Source organism: Stegodyphus dumicola, chromosome 1 (assembly GCF_044657685.1).
Source record: "Stegodyphus dumicola isolate Sdum_Otavi_A_Nest chromosome 1, ASM4465768v1".
NCBI lineage: Eukaryota > Metazoa > Arthropoda > Arachnida > Araneae > Eresidae > Stegodyphus > Stegodyphus dumicola.
Genome location: NC_140768.1, coordinates 107060888 through 107083886, shown reverse-complemented (window position 1 = coordinate 107083886; position 22999 = coordinate 107060888). Strand labels below are relative to the sequence as shown.

Sequence of the window (22999 nt, the reverse complement as noted above, 5' to 3'; positions counted from 1 at the left end):
CCCCTTGTAATCGGCCTCCTACTCTCATTACATTATTTGCATCCAAAAAAGGGTTCAAAGAAAGTAAATTACTTTTATTATTAATGGGTTTACCTTGTGCGAGGGAGTTGTAATCTGAATAAAAACTACATTTTTGAACCTCTCTTACTAAAAAGGATTCTGCCTCATTTAACTCCTTTGAACTTACTCCTCCTGTTCTTCTCTGTGCTCCTTTCTGTTTTGCACACCTAGAGTTCCAAATGAACCTGAAAATATAACTAACAATACGTAATAATTTTAAATAATTGTTAGTGATATCTAGGACATTATCAATAAATTTTGAAGGCAAAGTGCATAAACAAGCAATGTCAGTTCTTTTTCTCAGTTCATTAGAAAATGTCTCTGTTTTTTTTCTAATTGTTCAAAGTCAATGTTCTTGTTAGGTATGACACCCTCACTCAAGAATGGAGGACCTTTCCACCACAGATCAGCATCATGCAGCTTGTCAAAATTCAGTCCTCGGGAAATAAGGTCTGCCGGGTTCTCCTCTGAACGCACATAATTCCACTGGCATGTATGTGTTAGCTCTTGGATCTGCAACACTCGATTAGCAACAAAAGTTTTTAGTACATGCGGAGGATTCTGAAGCCATGCTAACACTATGGTTGAGTCACACCACAGACATATTTTGCTGATGTCCAATTTCAATAAAGGCACCACCTTTGCAACAAGCTGTGCTAGCAGTACAGCTGCGCAGAGTTCCAGTCGAGGTACTGTCAGCGGTTTTAGTGGAGCTACTCTGGACTTGCTGCAAAGCAAATGTGAAGACAAATTATTGTCAATTCTACAGCGTAAATAGATGGCTACTCCGTATGCGTGTTCTGATGCATCTAAAAATCCATGAATTTGTATATCAGAAAAACTATCCTGTAAAACATATCTACTGACTTTCAAATTGTTGATAGATTGCATTGAATCAATAAAAAGTTGCCACTCCTTAATTATTCTTTCGGTTAGCGGATCGTTCCAATCAAGCTTCAATAACCAAAGTCTTTGGATGAAGATTTTTGCTTTTGTTATCCCTGGACCAAGCAGTCCTAATGGATCATAAATGCGAGCAATATCAGACAACACTGTTCTCTTTGTGTAAGTAGTTGGTTTCTTGATGGTTGATTTGTACGAAAAACAATCTATCTTTGGATTCCATAATAATCCTAAAGTTTTGATGCTCTGATCGTCATCGAAATTACTGAAAGAATATTCCTCTTGTCCATCCGGAAACTGCAAAAGATCAGGATGATTAGCACACCATCTGTGCAGACGCATTCCTCCACGTGATAATAGGTTAATCAATTGCGACTGTAATTCTTTAGCCTCTATTAGAGTATGGGCTCCTGTGAGTACGTCATCGACATAAAAATCCCTTTGTACTATTGGCGCTGCTAACGAAAAATTATTTTTCTCGTCTTCTGCTAATTGATTAAATGTGCGTGTTGCTAGATATGGTGCGTTGGAAGTACCGTAAGTTATAGTCTTCAGTCTATAGATCTTAACTGGTTCTTCTTCACTACTCTTCCATAAGATGCGTAATAAATCTCTTTGATGTTTCTTAATCAAAATCTGACGATACATTTTTACAATGTCTGCTGTGAAGGCAATTTTATGCGTTCGAAATCTGCAAATAATATCAAATAGTTCGTCTTGAACTAACCCTCCATTCAGCAGAATATCGTTTAACGAAATTCCAGTAGTCGTAGGAGCAGTGGCATCGAACACTACCCTAAGTTTAGTGCTAGGTTTCTCGGGTCTGAAAACCCCATGGTGAGGAAGATAATATGAGAAACTAGAGCTATCCCCTTCATCAATTTCTTCGGAATGGCCTAATTCATTATATTCCTTAATGAAATCTTCGTATAAGTGTTTCATTGCGGGATTGCGAGTGAAGCGTTTAAGTAGATAATTCAGTCTTTTGCTAGCGTTTTCTCTCGATTCCCCTAAAAGGCTAAGTCCTTCCTCCTTAATTGGCATTTCCACTACATATCTGCCATCATCTTGCCTCGCGTGTGTACGAAGAAAGTGCTGTTCACAAAATTCCTCTTCCTGACTTTTCACTTTTTTTGCTTCATTAATACCTTCAATCTCCCAAAACCTTCTCATGTTGTCAGATAAATTATCCCCATTTTCCACAAACCCACAAAAATTATCAACACTGCCTTGCTGCGGCATGCGTACTGACCCGCTAACGATGTATCCAAAAACTGACTGATGGAGAATCAGGTCCTGCATATTTATTCTATTTGTTCCCAGTAAATCAAAAAATATTTCGTTAGATAATAAAACATGTATTTGACCAGGTTTATAAAACTCTGGATCAGCTAAACCAATGAGTTGCAACTGCTTAACATCAGAAATGTTTATATATCTAGCAGGCGTTACCCGAGTTATTTTTGGAACAACAAAAAATTGTAAGGTACGAATAAAATCTCTAGTAGCGTTAGCGATGGTTGCTATAGCTTTTTCCTTAACACCCATAACTGTACCATTGATACCTGAAATAGAAGCGTTTATTTTTCTTTTCTTCAAATTCAGTAACTCAGCACCTTCTTTAGTAATGAAATTATTTTGAGAACCGGAATCCAGCAAGGCTCTCAGCGAGATAAATTTTCCATCATTACCCTTAACGAAAATAATTGCAGTTGAAAGTAGAACTTGTTTATTAAAAGAACTGGAAATATTCAGCGCAGTACCGTTAATGGACTTTGGTTGGTTTCATTAGTGTCACTAACCTTTTGGCTGCTTGCCATTGGAGTAAATGTATCAGCATTTGGAGAAAGATTACTGCTAAATTTATTAGTCTTGTTTGTGATTTGATTCGATGTGCCGTTTGCTCTATCGAAATTTTCTTCATTTCGATCAAAATGTAAGAGCGAATTGTGAAATTTCTGACATTTTCTACATGTATTAGAACTTTTACAGTCCTTGATTGTGTGGACCGAAGATAAGCAATTGAAACATAATTTTTTTGTCTTTACAAATTCCAATCGTTTCTTGACTGTTAGATTTAAGAATTGCGCACATTTCAACAATAAATGATCAGCTTTACAATAAGGACAATTTTTTGAATTTTCAGAAAGTGATGTAAGAGCCTTGGTATTAAATGAACGTTTCGATTCCCCATGCGGAGGTTTGTAATGTGATAGGGTGCGAGCGTGTTCCTTCAAAAAACATGTCAGTTGTTTAACCGTTCCTATCTCGTCTTTTTTAAGTGACCTTTCCCACCAACACCGAGTGTTTCTATCCAACTTTTCAACTAATAAATAAACAATTAACGTGTCTGAAAATTCTTCCACCTTTTGCTCCAATGCTTCCAAGGATCGTAAACATTCATGCACCTTATCGATAAATTTTAAAAGCGACGAAGTAGAATCACTCGTTTGAGGTATAGAAATTAATTTCTTTATGATAGAATTGATCAAATCTTTTTTGTTGCAATAGCGATCAACCAACAGATTCCATGCTATGTCATAATTCGAATCTGAAATTGGAATGGACTGAATAATATTTAAAGCGTCTGCCTTACACGAACTCCTTAAATATTGCAATTTTTGCGCATTAGTTAATTTGCTATTTTTATGCACAGCTGCGGAAAATAAATCCTCAAATTCAATCCATTCTTCGATTTTCCCACTAAATATTGGAAGAGACAATTTAGGCAATTTTATATCCGAAACAATTATGTCTTTACTCGAACCGTTTTCATTTGAGCAGCTATTCCTTTGAGAACGGATCTCAGAAATTTTTCTTTTAATTTTCAAATGAATTTCATCGAGATTATCTACTACATTTTCCTTTTCCTTAATGAATTCGTCAGTGTCCTTTTCTTCATAATGTGCAAATAAAGAATCGAAAATGTTACTTAATTCCTTTTTAAATTCTAATATTTTTGATTCGTATAACTCCAATAAGGAAATATCTGCTTCATCCACTGTAGAATTTACCTTATTTTCAAACTTTCTGATACTGCATTTTAAACTCTTTTTGTTAGCTTTAATTGCTTTCAATTCACTCATCATGAACAAATAAATAATTTATCACTTACCGTGATTGCAGATTTCTCGACAGCAACACCGGAAATGAACGATGACACAGTATCCAATCTTAATTGCGTAATCCACACGAAAACGAAAGCATTCCAAACACTCTATATGAAGTTATGCGTAATACAACCAAACGAAAGTATTCCAAATGTTCTAAAAGGTTAATTTTAGCAACGATGTCTTTTACCTGTGGCTCGGCGGGCCATAAAGTGTTCATGCGATGCGTGCGTTGTTATACAACAATTTCAAATTAACTAGAAGTGGACTGTACTAAATATTTTATTCGACAACTTTAATCAAATGCGTGCCATCTTTCAAGCGATGACTTACTACTAACAACAACAGCAATAAAAAATAAAACTGAGTAAGCGTTTACAGGGTTGCTGTAATGAACATCTGCGCCATGCAAGGCGCCAAGAAGAGAAAAAATGACGTAATCTTACAGTTAAATAGTCTTAATGACTTAACAAGGCAGACCAAAGAATTAAAGAAGTTCTCGAAGAAGAATTCCTGAACTCCACCATCCAGGAGAAAGAGTCTATTCGTGAAGGGGCTAAAGCGAATATCTCAAAACTGCAGGAGGAGAACCGGCAACAATATAATCGACGTCGTAGAACCGCTCCACTCTACAAAGTCAACGACCTAGTAGCCGTTAAAAGAACCCAGTTAGGAGGCGGGCTCAAGCTAAGACCTAAATTCTTAGGACCTTATACAGTGATCAAGATTAAGCCACATGATCGATACGATGTAGCCAAAGTAGGATCTCATGAAGGACCTGAAGCAACTTCCACTTCGGGAGACCACATGAAGCTTTGGTCTGATGACATCGCAACTTGAGATCATTTTGCAAACTATTTTTCAAATGTTTCTCTTTTTTTTCTATTTTGTGTTTTACAGATGTATTCAAGTGTTCGGAGGTCCGAGCGTGTCGATGGCCGAGCGTGTGGGAATCGTGCCTCAACGAAGCACAGATGTCGCTACCTATCTCTACTCTGTAGGAACTCTCCAGGTAACACAACTTCAGTTGGTTCGAGAAGTCCGAGAGAAGCGGTCTAACAGAACGCTCGCAAAGGAGCTACAACTAGACGCTTACTGGTCGCGCGTAGGCAATCGGACTTGGAAATTATCTAAAGTGACCGCACGTAGGTGGTCAGCTGTGACTTTTACATCTCCATAGTGGAACCAGCGTTGATTACTCTCCTAAACATATTTAATCCATTTGTACATACTCATTCCGTTTATCTTTTCTTCTATGAACCAGAAATAAAAAAAAACCTGATACTTTGAATCGTGAGTGTGATCTCTGTTTGATGATAAGACGTCACCCTCACATATTTAAAGACGAATATTTCTGCTAGGCTGTCTTCATTTGCTGCGCTGCTGTAGTTAGTTGCTATCTCTGCTATGGAGGCACTCGTATATCGGTTAAATCTTGTTCTGGAACAGCTGTTAAAGGAGTCCCTATAATAGTGTCCAAGAGTTACAGCTGTCAAATCACCGGGATCACTGGAGACCGCAGTTATTGGCCTCGAATATAAGCATGCTTCAATTTGTGCAATTAGAGTTAGAAACTCTTCATAAGTCAAAATTTGAGTTCCAACACATTTCTGTAGATGCAGCTTCATAGATCTAACAGCTGCCTCCCATATACCACCATGATGTGGAGCAGCTGGCGGGATGAATATCCACCTTATGTTTTTATTCGACAACCACCTTTGAAATTCTGATTTTGACTTTACAGATGAAACTGCTTCCTTGAGGATTTTATTTGAACCTATAAAATTAGTTCCCTAATCACTTCTTGTGGAGGTTTTCCTCTCCTCGAAGCAAATCGTTTTAGAGCAGCTAGGAATACTTCACTTGATAACTCGCTAACAATCTCTGAATGGATAGCCTCTGTAGCTAAACAAACGAAAATAGAGACATAATATTTAATTGGTCTTATACCTCTTCCCCTTTTCATTTTCACAGCAAATGGGCCGGCATAATCAACGCAAGGTGGCATTTTTACTTGCCCTAGTGTTATAGAATCAATGACTATTGCATTAATTTTTATCCTTTTATTGGGACTGTTTACATTCTGCAATACTATTTCTACACTATCATACAAGCGCTCTTTTCACCTTTGCATCCAAATGTGAAAATAATAAGCATTTCTTTATTAATGATTTTCAATCCCAGTGAATCACTCACTTCTCGTAAGATGAATGACTTTGTTGACCCTGAATCTAAGCATACAGAGTAATACCTTTTCGCTCCCCCTTTACACCTCACTGTCGCCGAAAACGTCTGTAAAAGAACGGAAGTCGAAGGTTTAATTTTATTATTGTTTTCATTACATAAGAGCGGAAGAGAAGCTTCAGATATTGGCGTTTATTTTGTCTGATAGGAGGTATCCGTCTCTAAATCTTTCGATGCGGCGTCACAGATTAACGAATTATGTAAACCCTGGACATTGCACACTTTTCGTCTTTATGAGCACAGAAACGCCTTGGATACCCTTTTGAAAAGCAAATAATACATAAACCTCGATCTGTTAATGCCTTTCGGCGAGCCTTTAAATCAAGTGGGCAATCATGATTCATGAGACAAGCAGATAAACAAAATATGCAGACATTTTGTTTCTCTTTTTTAGGCGAAGTAAAGAACTTTCGATTTTGATTAGAATGCGATTTTTGCCAGTATTTAACGGGAGTTTCGCTTTGACTAGTTTAAACTGAAGCGCTTTGCTTATTCGTACTGTAATCATTTCTTTCAGAGTGCATGTAAGATTTATTTTGATAACCTTGATGGTAGCTTTTGTTTCGTACTAATGGTTCATTTACATCAAAATTCTTAGAACGCGCTAACATCATTGATGCTTCCCTACATTCCACTTTCGTTTTCAAGAACGTTAGTAGTTCATTAACCTTGAAATTTTGTTTATCTCTTCTTTTCCTAGTGAATTCTACAGCTAAATTCTCGGGTACAGGGGCGTAGCTAGAGTTTCCAGCGCCCGGGGACAACTGAAGAATTTGCGCCCCTTTTTGTGTGTCAAGAATGGAAAACATTTGATTAAAAAATTTCGTAGCATCAATTTGCGCCTCTTGGATGCTGCGCCCGGGGACAGATGTCCCCCCTTGCCCCACCCTAGCTACGCCACTGCTCGGGTATTAACTTTAACAAAATAGGGGATAATAAATGTCCATAAGAACCACTAGTAATATTTAAGGAATTTAAATTTCTTATTTGTATTTCTATATCGTCATAAAGCTTCCTCAAAGCAGCCGTACTTCCGGAATATTTTACAGGTTCTAAATTCAACAATTTATTCATATGCGCATTAATTAGCAGGTCATCTCTGCCGAAACGGTTTTTTAGTTTATCAACAGCCACCGTATAGTTTTCACTAGTAAAGGATAATCCACTAAAAGCATTTAAAGCTAAACTTTACAAAAGCGATTTTAAATGACAAAACTTGTCAACCGAACTCAGACTTTCGTTTTGGTGAATGGAATTACAAAACTGATTCCAGAATTCAAGCCAAGAACAAGTGTAAGATTCTCACTAGTGTATTTATCAGTTACTGAAGGAAGTGACGAATCTTAAGAACTAGTTAGCGAATAATCGCTTAGGTTCGTGTGACAAGAAACAACAAGAAGGAAGAGTAACTAACACTTTATTATTCCAATAAGATTTAACAAAACTCCGTCTTGGAGTGTACAATAAAAGCCGACACTTGGGCTTGAACTTAAGAGACTAAAAATTAAACTAAAACTAAAATTAACTAAAGTGATAAGTGATAAGTGACGGTGGGCATGGGCACTGTCCCTTTGCCATAGAGATTAATCAGTACAGCACCATGTCCACCCTTATCTAGAGTTGGCTAGAGAGGAGCCTCACGCGTGCCTCGCACCGAGCGCCCAGACGCAACGCCGGATCCATCCCAGGAGCAGTTCAACGAACCAAAGGGCCTCCGGGAATTTATTGAGACTAAAAGAAGAGAGATACATTGTCATACAAGGGTGGTTGAACATACAGTTGATACATGATAGATACAGTATAGTGATTTATAAAATAGCAAGTGAGATTTATAAAGTTTAAAATGAGAGCAACAAATCAAATGTTATTATTGCAAGAGCACACGATGAAACACCAACAGAAACGAGATTAGTATGTTAATTCGTACAGTAAAATAAATGGCTAATCTAAATAATACCAATGACACTTATGAAACGCTTGCGTTCATAAGTTTCAAGAATGCGTTCTGCTCGATGATAATTACAGATTATTTAAAGTTAATGCTGATTGAACAGTGATACAATTATGCATAGAACCTCGTGCAATAGATCCCTATGGGGATCCATACAGACGAAAACATAACAGGTATACATATGCAGGTAAATTAAAAACTACATTAATATTCACGTACTGGAGCAGAGATGTATGCAGTAAGGATACATTACCCCCTTATGCATATCGAGCAACAAATACGTGTACTTTTGGGATTACATACTTGTACATTAGGATTCCATACAAGTGCAGTTTAGTTAGAATTACATTAAAATTCGCGTACTATAACAGAGACATATGCATTGAGGATACATGACGTATTCATTTGAGAAAAATTAACTAAAAAGATATAGCCGAAGCTATCAAGATTCTAATCAAGTTGGCCTTTAACTCTATTTGACTAGGAAGTTTATCGAGGACCTGAGTACGGCCGAGCGTAATAACAGCTTTGAGAGAGAGTAACCAAAAGGCAGATGAGCGCAAATCAGAAACTCTGATTCTAGACTTCGCGGTTTTAAATACCGTTCCTCCTCATTAAGTATTCAGAGTGATTCCAAAACTAAGTTCTGGCCGGAAGTAGTAAGCTGAAGTTAAGATTTTGACAGGAAAGGAACTTTAACTTAAAATTTAACTGTTAGTAAAATTAACATAATCCTTACATAGCTTTCAACCAGACTTTAAATACTCGAAAAATAAGGTCTCAAAACGACCTTGTTTAAGACTTTAAAGTCTGAAAAACTTCTTACGTTAACTACACACTTCTAATTTTTTGAATTAACTAAATTCAGTTTAAAGTTCTGTTTTTTTAGGGCCAACTTTACAACAATTCTAAAGCTAGGCTAAAGCTAGGAAAAAACTTTATAAAATTTTACAAAAAAATTCCTCTGTTCTGGACATACATCATCTTGTTTGAATGGAAACTTTATTCAGCTACTGTTAAGTGTGGTCTTAATCCTTCCATATCTGGAAGGAAATATCATTAGTAGTGCATTTTACAAAGCTTCTCTATAAATCCTAAAATTACACTTTTATTTTCTCATTTGGCCCTCATGCATTTTCATTCATACTAAAGTTTTATTTCTCCCATGTTCTCCAGCAAATGTACTTAGGGTATTTTATGTTGTGTTACCGCGAACAAAACTACCTCTACACAACATCTAACTTGGTTAAAATAGACAATCCAGAACTTACAAGACTTCCTACTCGCGAATACTTTCCTAATGTAGTAAGCGAAAGCTTAAATTTACTTTTAAAAGTGTTAACTGGAGAGCCTAACATTAAACACACATATATACAAAAATCCAATTCTTTCACAATTCAAATACATAGAGGCCAAAATTTATCTTTTGTACAAATTTAACTTTATGATATTTCAACACAGAGATTAAACATTACTACTTTAACACGAACGTTTAAATATTTACACATCACTTTTGAATTCACTTTACATCAACAGTCATAGTTGCGTAATTACAATTTACCATCTTTACACGATATCTTAACTTTACGTTAACAGATTTTAGTATTCTAAAAGTCTTCCGACTAAACGTTTTCACAATTTACTTCTCGCAACTTGCGAGTTCTTAACAAAAGTATTTAACGCTTCTCGCCAAATTGCTAACATAAAAATCTATGGTTACGAATATTTACAATTAAGTTCTCGCTATCTGCGATTTAAATTTTCTAAACATCTTTAGCAACTTAAAACAAGATGATATAAATTGAAATATGATTTTTAAAGTAAAATGAGCAACGAAATTTTCACTAGTTTTTAAGTTATTCCTGCATTCTGATGTGGCAAAACTGTTCGAACATCGGGTACTTCATCATCTCCAGCCTTCTTCTCGCCATTTGATGCTCTGTGACGTTCCAATCCTTTCTTTTCCTCTTCTGCCCCTTGCCTAGGCCAGCGGTTCCCAACCGCTGTTCCGCGGCACACCAGTGTGCCGTCTGAAGCACCGTGGTGTGCCGCCGGGTCTGGGTGTCACGGTGCTGTTCGCCCGCTATAACTCCTCCCGTCACTCCCCCCGCCAGTTCTCCATCCTGGACGGTGAAGGAAAGAAATCCAGATGTGATTATTACGCATTGTTTTTTACACCGCGAGGCCCTCGTAGCCAAGACTTTACCATCAGCCTTAGTTCATGTGTTGAATGATGTTGTGCGCATGGTAAACATTGTAAAGTCATAGGTGGTCACGGCGCTGTGCAGTGCTATAACTCCTCCCCCTGCCAATCTTGACAAGTGTCCGCCGTGTCCCCGCCCCCATGAGACGCAGGCAGACGCCTCACAAAGTGTCAGAGAGACAACGGCTGCTGTGAGGAGAGAGACACTGATACTGCAGTGATGGACAAGTTTTTGAAAAGGAAAGAACTGGACTCTGAACAAAATCTGGAGCCAGATGAGAGCCCGAGTATGAGTGGGGGTCAAAAGAAAGCAAAGATGGTTAAATTCTCTGGCGCAAGGCAATATAGCGAAAGCTATATGTCAGTTGGATTTACTTTCACTGGAGATGAACACAAACCAACTCCACTGTGCGTGGTGTGTGTTGAAAAGCTAGCTAACAGTGCTATGGTCCCAAGCAAACTTAAACGCCATCTCCAAACGAAACACCCTTTGCTTCAAAACAAGAATGTGGACTATTTTGTTCGCCTGCGTGACAACATGGAGAAACAGGCAACTTTTATGAGAAAAACAATAAAGGTAAATGAAAGAGCTCTTAAAGCTAGCTATCAAGTTGCTGAACTTATAGCCAAGACAAAAAAGTCGCACACTGTGGCAGAGACATTAATACTTCCTGCCTGCAAAGCTATTGTAGAGGAGATGCTCGGACCTGAAGCAGCAAAGGAAATAGCCAAAGTCCCTCTCTCAAACAACACAATTTCCAGACGTATTAATGACATGTCTGCAGACATCGAAAGTGTGGTTTTGGAAAAGATCCGTATCAGTGAGAAATTTGCATTGCAACTTGACGAGTCTACTGATATCAGTGGACATGCTCAACTCTTAGCTAATGTGCGTTTTGTTGATGGTGATGCAATTAGAGAAAACTTCTTTTTTTGCAAGGTATTGATAGAAAAAACAACAGGAGAAGAATTTTTTCGGGTCACATCAGAATACCTTGAACAAGGAGGACTTAAGTGGGAAAACTGCACAAGTGTCTGCACCGATGGAGCTGCAGCCATGGTCGGGCGCACCAAAGGCTTTGTAAGCAGAGTGAAGGAAAGAAATCCAGATGTGATTATTACGCATTGTTTTTTACACCGCGAGGCCCTCGTAGCCAAGACTTTACCATCAGCCTTAGTTCATGTGTTGGATGATGTTGTGCGCATGGTAAACATTGTAAAGTCACGACCCATGAAAAGTCGCATATTTGCAGCTTTGTGTGAGGAGATGGGAGCAAAGCATAAAACCTTGCTGTTTCATACGGAGGTCCGGTGGTTGTCGCGTGGCAAGGTCTTGGTTCGTGTGTATGAGCTGCGGGAGGAACTTAAAGTGTTTCTGACAAATGAGGGGTCAGATTACGCAAAGCAGCTTGCAAGTGATGAGTGGTGTGCAAGGCTGGCATACCTGGCAGATATATTTCATCATCTGAATGAATTGAACACCCGAATGCAAGGCCGAAATGAAAACCTGCTTACAAGTACAGATAAAATAAATGGATTCCGTTCAAAGGTGCAACTCTGGCATCAACACGTGGAAAGTGGCAATCTTGAAATGTTCACACTCACCATGCAATGGCAAGGTGTTCACACTGCTGCACTGTGTGAGATAATAGTTAAGCATTTAAAAACTCTTGAGGAGAAGTTGTCATTTTATTTCTCTTCAGTCTCCACTGAATGCCTTGACTGGGTTAGGGACCCTTATAGCTCAGCATCAGTTGTTGGAAAGGAAATGACTTTACAGGAGCAGGAGGAACTATTAATTGAACTGAGACAAAATCGTGGTTGCAAGCTAAGATTTGCTGATCTACCTTTGGACAGTTTTTGGTTGGATACTGCCAAGGAGTTTCCCCTTCTGGCAAACAAAGCTATTTTGACATTGCTCCCTTTTTCCACTACATATCTGTGTGAGATTAGCTTTTCAAGCATGATTGCTATGAAAACCAAATACAGAGAGAGACTGAGAACTGTTGACGAAGAGCTACGTGTGTGTCTTTCTTCGATTCCAGCCAGAATATCAGCTTTGTGTTCAGCCAAACAGGCCCAGGTTTCGCACTGAAAGTATTTTATAATTTTTCACTATTCTGTTTACTTAATATTTCATAATAAAGTAATTATAAAATACTTTCTTTGTGCTTATTTGATTCCTATTCAAGAGAATTACTTTATTATAGTCAATATAGGCACAGAGTTAATTTTTTAACATTTTCTAATGGTGGTGTGCCTCGTGATTTTTTCCCCCGCGACAAGTGTGCCTTGGCCAAAAAAGGTTGGGAAACGCTGGCCTAGGCATCTGGGAATCTTGCGGGAGGGCTGCGGGTTTTGGAACGTCGATTTCCTTTTTAGCTCCGGTGGGGCTATCCGTCCTTCAGGGTCTTTGAATCTTCTCTTGGACCTTCTAACTTCTTGGTCAGGCACGGCTGTCTCCGCAGGTCTTTTCTCGCTTTTCGTTCTCCATCCTGGACGGTTATTCTACGCTACGAAAGTCGCCAGCAAGATGTGGGCCGCCAGATGTCGCTACTAGTAAAAAAACAGGTCTGCCCGACATCCTATATTCTCTGAGTACGGAAGTTGTCGAAAGCGAGTGAAAAAGTGTTGCCGCGTCGTCAATCAGTGTTGTGCAGTTGACGTACTAAGTAGACAATGGCTTTGTATGTGTTTTCGCTGCTGTTTTTTTCATATTTAAACGAAGAATACGGTCGTAGATCTCTGAATTGGTTGCGAATTTATAGAAAATATGTTGATGCTTTTGCTCTGCCAAAAGATGTTTCCATTGCGTATTTCAGATTGCCAAAATTTATAGTTATTTTAATTTGCGATGAACTGAGAGAGTATTTGGAGCCACATTCAGAAAACAAGAACGCAATTTCTACTGAAAGAAAGGTTGTACTATTCCTGAAATTATATATATAAATTGTAATTGTATGCTTTAAAAATGTGGAAGATAATAAGTTTATCGAGCACATAAACCTTCTTCATTTAATACAAATATAGACATCCGATAAGCTTCTACTCGATTTATGCACAGCAAGAATTACGTTTACTTTAAAATCTAACAGTTGAATACCTTATAAATAATACTCTGAACACAAAAAGGAATATCGTTCATTATTACGCGAAATTCACACTACTGTAAAATAAAAATTTTAAAAAATATATAAAACTATAAAATAGCTTTAGAATATTTTTTTCAGTAGCTGTACTACTACTATAGTGTGATACTTTTAAAAATAAGTTTTAGCTCAGAGGGGCTATTAATTTCGTTTTGCCATTTTGTGGCGTTTCACTTTTCAAATCGTTGCCACCAAGTATTATCGCATTCTATTATATTTAAAGAAATTAAATAATGAGGAATCTGCAGAATATATGAATGTTTCTCGCACTGTGATAAAACAACGGTACCTAGAGCCATGAAATTCTGAATAACGTAATCCTCCATCCTAATATAGGCATCTGGAGGCCCAAATTTGGAACTGAGAATTTGTTTTATTACCTATTTCATATTTTGTAAAGCATTTATGAGTTTTTTTTTAAGAAACCCAACGATTTCAAAGCGAGCAATGGCAACATTATACGGAAAAAAACATTTTCATCTCTAGCGCGGGAGACTATGTATCGGAAATTCTAAAGATATGCTTTTTTTAAATTATATGATATTGCTGTTGAATTGAATTTTATGGTTTAAGTGCGAAAAACATGATATTTAATAAATAAAGATAACACGCAAAACGTTAAAAAAATGGCCCTTTGGAAGTAATATAAAATCTGAAGGCTTTCAGATTTTTTATTTATTTATTATTATTATTATTGTTGTTATTTTGTGTGTGTGTGTAATTTTATTACGCTTTAAAACTGGTTTCTAAGTGAGGACTTTCTAAAGGAAACTGGCTCGTATGTACTGTGGGTAAAAAAAGTATTTGCACACCTACATTTTTGTTTGCATTTCATAAAAAGAAGCATTAAGAAATAAAAGAATTGGTATTGCCAAATCAGAATAAGTTTAATCATCCAAAACAAACAGAAAAATTACAATAATATAAATAACAATGCTTTTTTGTAATAAAATTAAAATACCTCGTATCAAAAAAGTATTTGCACACCTGCATGAATACAAAAGAAATAAAATATATAAGCAAATTTCAAATAACTAATATTTAGTATGCATTCCTTTAGCATCTATTACTGCTTGTAATCTTGCTGGCATTGATTTAATTAAATTTTCTGTAATAGTAGGGTCAGTATTCGATCACTCTTCAATAAGGGCTTGTTTAAGGGTAGATTTGCTTAAAATCTTCCTTTTTCTTATTTTTAAATCCAAAGAATTCCAAAAATTTTCCAAAGGATTTAAGTCTGGTGATAATGGTGGAGTGGCAAGTTTTCTGGGTACATTATAAAGCAACCAAATACGTGTTATACCCGGCAGTGTGCTTGGCATCATTGTCTTGCTGAAAATAGTATGAATTACTGATACCCAATTTTATTGCACTTTGTGGCAAGTTATCTCGCAACACATCAATATAGGTTCGAGCTGTCATATTCCCATCAATGAAACACAAATTACCAACTCCTTTGCTAGCCAAGCACCCCAAAATCATAACAGAACCTCCTCCATGTTTAACTGTAGGTAACATATTTTTGGTATGAAAAGCAGTTCAAGGTTTTCTCCAAACTAATTTCCTGCCATCTGATTTAAAGATTATTGAACTTACTCTCGTCGGAGAATATGACATTTTTCCAGAAATCAATTGGCTTATTGATATATTTCTTAGCGAATTCAAGTCTCTTCAGTCTATTTCGTTCAGTTATGAGAAGTTTTTACCTTGGAGATCTCTCATAAATGTGTGCATCGTGCAGTACATTTCGAACACTTTGGGCACAGATTTGAACTCCAGATGTTGAAGCGACATCATTGGCTAAAGTAATTGCACTAATAAATGGATTTTTCGATGCTTCTCTTATGATTTTTTCACTTAATTTACAGTGAAAGTTTCTTTGGGAGTCCGAAACGCAAGTTATTTGATGTAGATCCTCTTTCTTTATGACGTTTTATAACATACCGAACAGTAGAGAAGCAAACATTTACCTTTTTATCTATTTCTCGATAACTTAGGCCATTTTCACGTAGAGAAACAATTTTTTCTCTCAACGAAATCGGCAATGAAATTCGAGGCAGCCCAGCAAGCCACTCGTCGAGACCGCCACCCCGTGAGAGCTGCTCAAGTCCAGCAGCCAGAGAATCAAGTCACTGCTCGTCTAGACGATTTAACTAGACAACTCAACGCCTTGAAACGGAATATTGGTGATAAGAAACCGACCGTTAAGTGCTGGAACTGCGGTGCTGAAAGACACATACGACGAAACTGCAGAACACCCCAGGGCACGGATGTTAAGACCTCTCCTAGCAAGCAGCAGGGAAACTAATTAGTGGCCATCTCGTGGGTCGGAGGTTGCCAGATAATGAAAAGCCCCAGTTTAAAGCGCTTCAGATTTCTGCAGTGAGAGGCGGCAGTAATGGACTTTTTATAATAGGAAATATTAATGGAGTTCCCTGCAATATGACAATAGATACAGGAGCCAACGTTACCATCATCCGAAAAGATTTGGCTCAACAATTGGGAAGCAAACTTATCTGGACGCCGCTCTGTGTTACCCTCCAGACTGTGTCCGGTGAGAAGATCGATATCGCGGGGAAAGTGAACGTTAATATCACGTTTGGAAGTGCCGCTTACCATCACATGGCATATGTAGCAGACTTTACAGATCCTTGCATACTCGGATTTGACTTTTTAAGGAAATATAATTTTTCCTTGGACTTTAAAAATAATGAATTGCATTCTGCGTCTGAGGACATAACGTTATTTGGAATTAATAATGAAGAAGTTAAATTTGTCCACAGAATCATAGCACAAGACAATATCACAATACCGGCAAGAACAGAAATTTTACTCCCTGGATCTATAGCCGAAAACAGAGATTTTCGCTACGGCATCATACGTAGAATATCCCAATAACTGTAATAGCCCGAAAGGAGTACTAGTAGCCTCGACACTCGTCGACCTATCGAGAATGATTATTCCTGTGAGAGTTGCCAATGTAACGGAGAAGGCGAGAGTTATTAAGAAAGGCGACGTGGTTGCAGCATGTACTCCAGTAACCAGCGTTGAAAGAAAGAGCAACATCCCAGAACCCGTGTCCTCAGAGAGCATTACATCGGAGTTATTGCAGAATGCGCAATTAAACGATGAAGAGAAGAATGCTGCCGATCGCGTCATTAAAGATCTTCAAGTTGTTTTCTCCCGCTCGTCATCTCACGTGGGTCGAACTAGTTTGACACAACATAGAATCGATACCGGCGATCATCCCCCGATCAAGCAACATCCAAGACGCCTACCGTTTGCTAAACAGGAAGAGGTACGAACACTTTTAAAGGATATGGAAGAAGGCGATGTCATCGAGCCTTCAGCAAGTCCATGGGCATCTCCCGTCGTTCTCGTCAGAAAGAAAGACGGCTCAACAAGATTTTGCGTTGACTATCGCCGGTTGAATGAGGTTACGAAGAAAGACAGTTACCCTTTTCCTAGAATTGACGACATTTTGGACACTCTTTCTGGAAGCAAGTGGCTCTCAACACTTGATTTAAAGAGTGGGTATTGGCAGGTAGAAATAGACCCTGATGACCGAGAAAAGACGGCATTTACTACGGGACAAGGGCTTTGGCAATTCAAGGTGATGCCGTTTGGACTGTGTAATGCGCCGGCAACATTCGAACGTCTTATGGAGACTGTTTTGAAAGGCCTTTCCTACGAAGCCTGCCTGATATACCTGGACGACATCATCATCGTCGGAAAGAGTTTTGAAGAACATTTAGAAAATTTTAGGAAGGTGCTTCAGAAACTGAAAGAAGCCAATCTGAAGCTGAGTCCCGCTAAATGCAAATTGTTCCGAAAGGAAGTGACTTATCTGGGACATGTCATCTCTGCAGAAGGTGTACGCACGGATCCTGAAAAGGTATCAGCGGTTAAATCCTGGACACGTCCCGAAAATGTCCATCAGCTGAGAAGCTTCCTAGGGCTTTGCACCTACTATAGGAGATTCGTGAAGGACTTTTCTTCCATCGCAAAACCCCTTCACAAGCTGACAGAGAGCAAGCAAACGTTCTTGTGGACAAAAGAATGTGAGGATGCATTTAACAACTTAAAGGAAGCTTTAACATCTGCTCCAATCCTGACTTATCCTCAGCTCGACAGACCATTTATTCTCGACACGGACGCGAGCAATGAAAGTGTCGGTGCGGTTTTGTCCCAAGAAATAGACGGCCAAGAACGTGTAGTAGCGTACTGGAGCAAGTGCCTGTCTAAACCGGAGAGGAATTACTGTGTCACCAGGAAAGAGTTGCTCGCCATAGTCAAAGCTGTAAAACATTTCCATCATTATTTATACGGCAGAAAATTCCTCCTCCGCACGGACCATGCCTCATTAGCCTGGCTTTTAAATTTCAAGAATCCTGAGGGTCAAATAGCCAGGTGGATACAGAGACTCCAAGAATATGACATCACTATCCGTCATCGAAAGGGATCATCACACGGGAACGCCGACGCCCTGTCTAGAAGACCTTGCCCATAAAGCTGCCGATATTGTTTCAGGGTGGAAGCGAAATACGAGCTGCTGACTCTGGTAGCAAAACAAATTACATCAACATCGGCTGATCGAGACCCGTGGAGTGATGATGAAGTCAGGAAAGACCAGCTGGAAGACCACGACATTAAACCCATACTTGATTTAATAGAGTCATCAAACAGAAAACCTACATGGCAGGACATTTCTATCTGTAGTCCTACAATAAAACAATACTGGGCACTCTGGGATTCACTTCACATTCGAGACGGCGTCTTATACCGGAAATTCCATGTCGGATGATGGGAAGACGTTCGATGGCAACTGATACTTCTAAGATCCCGGATTCCTGATGTCCTCAAAGAACTACATAACAGCCCTACAGGAGGTCACTTTGGAATTATGAAGACCTTACAGAGAGTTCGTGAGCGCTTTTACTGGAATAATGCAAAGGATGACGTGCAAAAGTGGTGCCGATCTTGCGATGCCTGTGCAGGTCGGAAAGGACCAAGGAAACGCAGCCGAGGCAAGCTGCAACGTTACAACGTAGGTGCGCCGTTTGAACGCATCGCCTTTGACATCTTGGGACCTCTGCCACGAACTGCTGATGGTAACAAATACATACTCGTTGTCATTGATTACTTCACCAAGTGGCCTGAAGCGTATCCTATTCCTGATCAAGAGGCTGTTACAGTAGCTGAGGTGATGATACAGCACAGGATTTCCAGGTTCGTGGTGCCTCTTCAGTTACATTCCTATCAGGGAAGGAATTTTACCTCGGTAGTAATCAAAGAACTATGCAAACTACTCGGCATTGACAAAACCCAAACGACGCCATTACATCCCCAGTCGGACGGCATGGTAGAGAGGTTCAATCGAACCATCCTTAATAACCTCTCATTAGTGGTTTCCAGAAACCAGCAGGACTGGGACAAGAAATTACCACTCTTTTTACTGGCTTACCGCAGTGCTGTTCACGAGACTACCGGCTATTCCCCATCACAGATGCTCTTCGGTCGTGACCTTCGTCTGCCTTGTGATCTATTGTTTGGTCGCCCTCCGGATTCTCCTTCATCGTCTGAGGAATATATTTAAGATCTCCAAGCCCGGTTTGAAGTGATTCACAACTTTGCACGAGAGAGAGTCAACTTGGCGACACAGAAGATGAAGACCCGCTACGACACAAGAGCTACTGAACATCAATTCCACGAAGGAGACAAGGTGTGGATGTGGAATTCCGACTCGACGGAAAGGACTTTCCGAAATTACAGTCACCTTGGGATGGCCCGTACACAGTCCTAAAAAGGCTGAATGACGTCGTGGTTCGGATTCGTAAGTCTTCGAACTCTAAACCTAAAGTCGTTCATTACGACAGGTTAGCTCATTACTATGGCCATAGTACGTAATGTAAATAATTGTAAATAGTATAAGACCATGGTCCTTTTTGCTTTTAAATGTATATTTGATTTGATTTCTATTTAGTATTTGATTTGCATTTAGTATTTGAATTGTATTTGATAGCATTTGATTTGTTTTATTTATTGCATTTATTGTTCATGTTGTTTATTATTGTAATATAATGCTTATTAATGCATTTATGCCACAGTTGTAAGCTTAGCTTCTTATCCAGGGATTGTACTGCCCGGGACGTGCAGTCCTTGGGAAGGGAGCAGTGTTACGAATTTGGTATTTAAAAAGCTAATGTTAGTTTAATTATAAATTAAATGGTTTTATTTCTCGCGCAGTGCAGCGCGTGACGAATATTAAAAGAAAGCTAAGCCGGAAAATTGAAAATACAAGAGCGCGTGCATTAAATAAATAAATATGTCTTTTTGATTTCGAGAAAGTACCAGAAAATTCTAGCGCGTGATTTTAAAATCTTATAAAAGAAGGAAAACATCTCAGTTCGTAGTAGTTGCTTAGTTTGTTGTTGTTTAGAAAACTGCTCTTGTTGATTATAGCGAATTCGCGGATTAGCGTTCTTTAGCTGTTTTGAATTACGTTCTATTGGACATTTGAGTAGTTAAAAGATAACTACTGTGAGATATTGTAATACTGCATGATAATTTGAGAAAATTTAAGCATTTTTGTTGTGATAATAATAAATTTTTGTTCATTTTTCATCGGACTTGGGCATTCATTTCATAACGAACCCGTACGCACGCAACAATATCATGCAAAGTTATACATTAACTAAGTAACATCATCTATTGCGGTTTCCATCATATTTATATACTCAGAAAACACCATCAGATAAAATCATAAATCCAAAACAAGGCGAGAACGTATCAGCAAAAATAAATAAGTAAATAAATTACGAAGTTTTTTTTACTTTAATATTAATTAATTTTTTTAAAAAAATAAGCATTTTATTTATTTATTAAGTTAATGGTCATAATTTATTATATGTGTACTATTTTATCAATTTGAGGCACACTGTATTAATATATGCTTTTAATTTAAATAGATAGGAAATATAGATTAAAGGAGCAAAAACTACAACTCTATACATTCACTGAGGCCCGAAATCGTGTTTTTCCCTCTCGAGATATTCCTCAAAGGGGCCCCAATGGGTAGTGCTAACACTACTGATATCGTACTGATAAGGATAGCGTCCCTACGAGATGGTAACCAAAAAAGAACCACATGATTTAAAGCAATTGCTAAGTATTTAATGCCAGAACATAATAAAATGAGCATAATAATAATAATGATCATAATAAATAAATGAATTTAAAGGTACTTTAGTGACAGATATTTGATTTAGCTTAGAGAAAAGAAGTTCTATTTATCTGAACGCTCCGTCTTAGTGCTGCAAAAGATTGCAAGGAAGACAAGACCCCCAGGTACAGGAGAACTCCCAGCCTTGAGAACGAGACAATGCAGAGGATATTCGTGAAAATTTTCTTAAATAAATGAAGATTTTCTGGAAAACAACTTTGAAAATTCAGGAGCTCTTCCAAGATCTTGCCTCCATCGTACGTGATCCTTTGATATAGACATACTGAATACAAAGGGCTCACATCGTTTATCCCAGACTAGGGCCCCAAAATTACGTTCTGGCCGGAAGTAGTAAGTTGAAGTTAAGAATTTGACAGGAAAGGAACTTAAAATTTAACTGTTAATAAAATTAACATAATCCTTACACAAGGGTTACCGTAATATTTTGTGATCGTTAATTTTGGCAATTTTAAAGTATTAACTTCACAAGTTTTCAACTTGGAAGATGCAGTTTCCTCACTAGAAATTCTAGATTCAGCATTACACGCGTTGTTTCTTAATTTTTCCTGAATTTTGCATTTAAAACTTATAATTCTTACCTGATATTCCTTTGCGGAAATTCTGTTTCTAACTCCTGTTCCGTAACTATAAGTTTTTCAATCTCAGAATCATATTCTTTAACAACTGCGATTTTTCAAGTAACATTTCGAGTAATTCTTTTAATTTCTCATCTAAAGATTCACCCTCTTCTACTAGTGCAGATTCTATTTTACTTATCAACTTAGTAGTTAAGGTACGTGTCACCTCACGCAACGTCTTTGCTTTATTCATAGCATCCATTTTACCATCAAATTCTATCAACTATAATAATCAATTTTTTATTCAACAAATCTATTCAAAACTGAAAAAGCCAAATCTATTCAAAACTGAAAAAGACAAATCCATTCAAAACTAAAAATGAAAAAGAGTCTACCTCGAATTTCTTCATATTAAATCCTAGCTCACTAATTTTCATGAATTCACTAATTTTCTTTGGCCATTCTTCATCTCCACTAATCATGTCCGGCGTCACCAGAAAAATGTACTTTTCCAAATGATTGCTTGTTGTTGCGTGTTTCTTGATCTATTACACCAATATATTTTACTGTATATTTTTTTTACAATTTATTTACAAGCGGTATTCCACCTGGCATGTTTACAAGCGTTATGCCTCCTGGCATGTACATGATACACATATTCTGCCACTTGGCATATAAATTGATACATCGTACTAGTTTTCTGCCACCTGGCAGATAAGATGCAATTATATCAATTAACGGCAATACGCCGGACATATTGGCGTGTCCGCTCCCTTTACGTTCTATAACGCAACTAACTGTTTGTGCGGTGCGCCCTCTGGCTACAAATCACTGCAATCACCGAGAAGACCAAAACACTATGACAAAACAATTCTCCCTCTATTCTACTTCAAAAGCACAATATTCTTTTACGCTTTCCACTTTTCTTTTATTATCTGGTCCTGAAAGTGACAAGGCAAGAGTTGTTAATAAATACAATAAAATGAAAAGAGCAAAATATCACACAGCGCTGATAGTCAGTAATCGCCTACCGATGTGACGCCGGACCTGATTAGTGGAGATAAGGAATGGTCGAAGAAAATTAGTGAATTCATGGTAATTAATGAGTTAATAACGGAAAGCTGGGATTTAATGCGAAGAAATTCGAGGTAGGCCCTTTTTCATTTTTCCAGTTTTGAATAGAACTGTTGAATAAAAAGAAGGGCTAGCTTATTCCTTTGTGTGACTGGTCGCCGACCCAATCCTCGTAGGGGAAGTTAACAGAAAGTAGTCTGAAATAACTATTGCATTAGCTCTGACTTCGATTGTTTAAGTATGTAGTTAAATTCTGGTGCGAAGCGATATTTCAGCAATGTGTTATCCAAATTTAATTTAATCACATATATTCTTTTCTAATAAAGCATTGTCAAAATCAAATTGAGGCCTACGAGCGGTATGCGGCCCTCGAAGTAATTTAATGCTGTTTCTGAATACATTTCCCGTAAATTAATTAGAATGATTACGACAAGTATTCGAAGGAAACATTCAAGATTTTAATGGTTTGAAGTCCAGTTTTAAGTTATTTTTGTTACCAGAAACG

At 38.0% G+C, this 22999-nt stretch overlaps 2 protein-coding genes across 2 annotated transcripts in view; both read left to right on the top strand.

Moving 5' to 3' along the window:
* LOC118204049 (arf-GAP domain and FG repeat-containing protein 1-like) overlaps positions 1-22999 on the top strand; it is a 91136-nt gene that overhangs the window by 14229 nt on the left and 53908 nt on the right. The window lies entirely within an intron of this gene.
* On the top strand, positions 10692-12566 carry LOC118204050 (zinc finger BED domain-containing protein 5-like). Its single transcript, XM_035376374.2, has 2 exons — positions 10692-12111; positions 12175-12566. The coding sequence occupies exons 1-2, from the start codon at positions 10692-10694 to the stop codon at positions 12564-12566; spliced, it is 1812 nt and encodes a 603-aa protein (XP_035232265.2).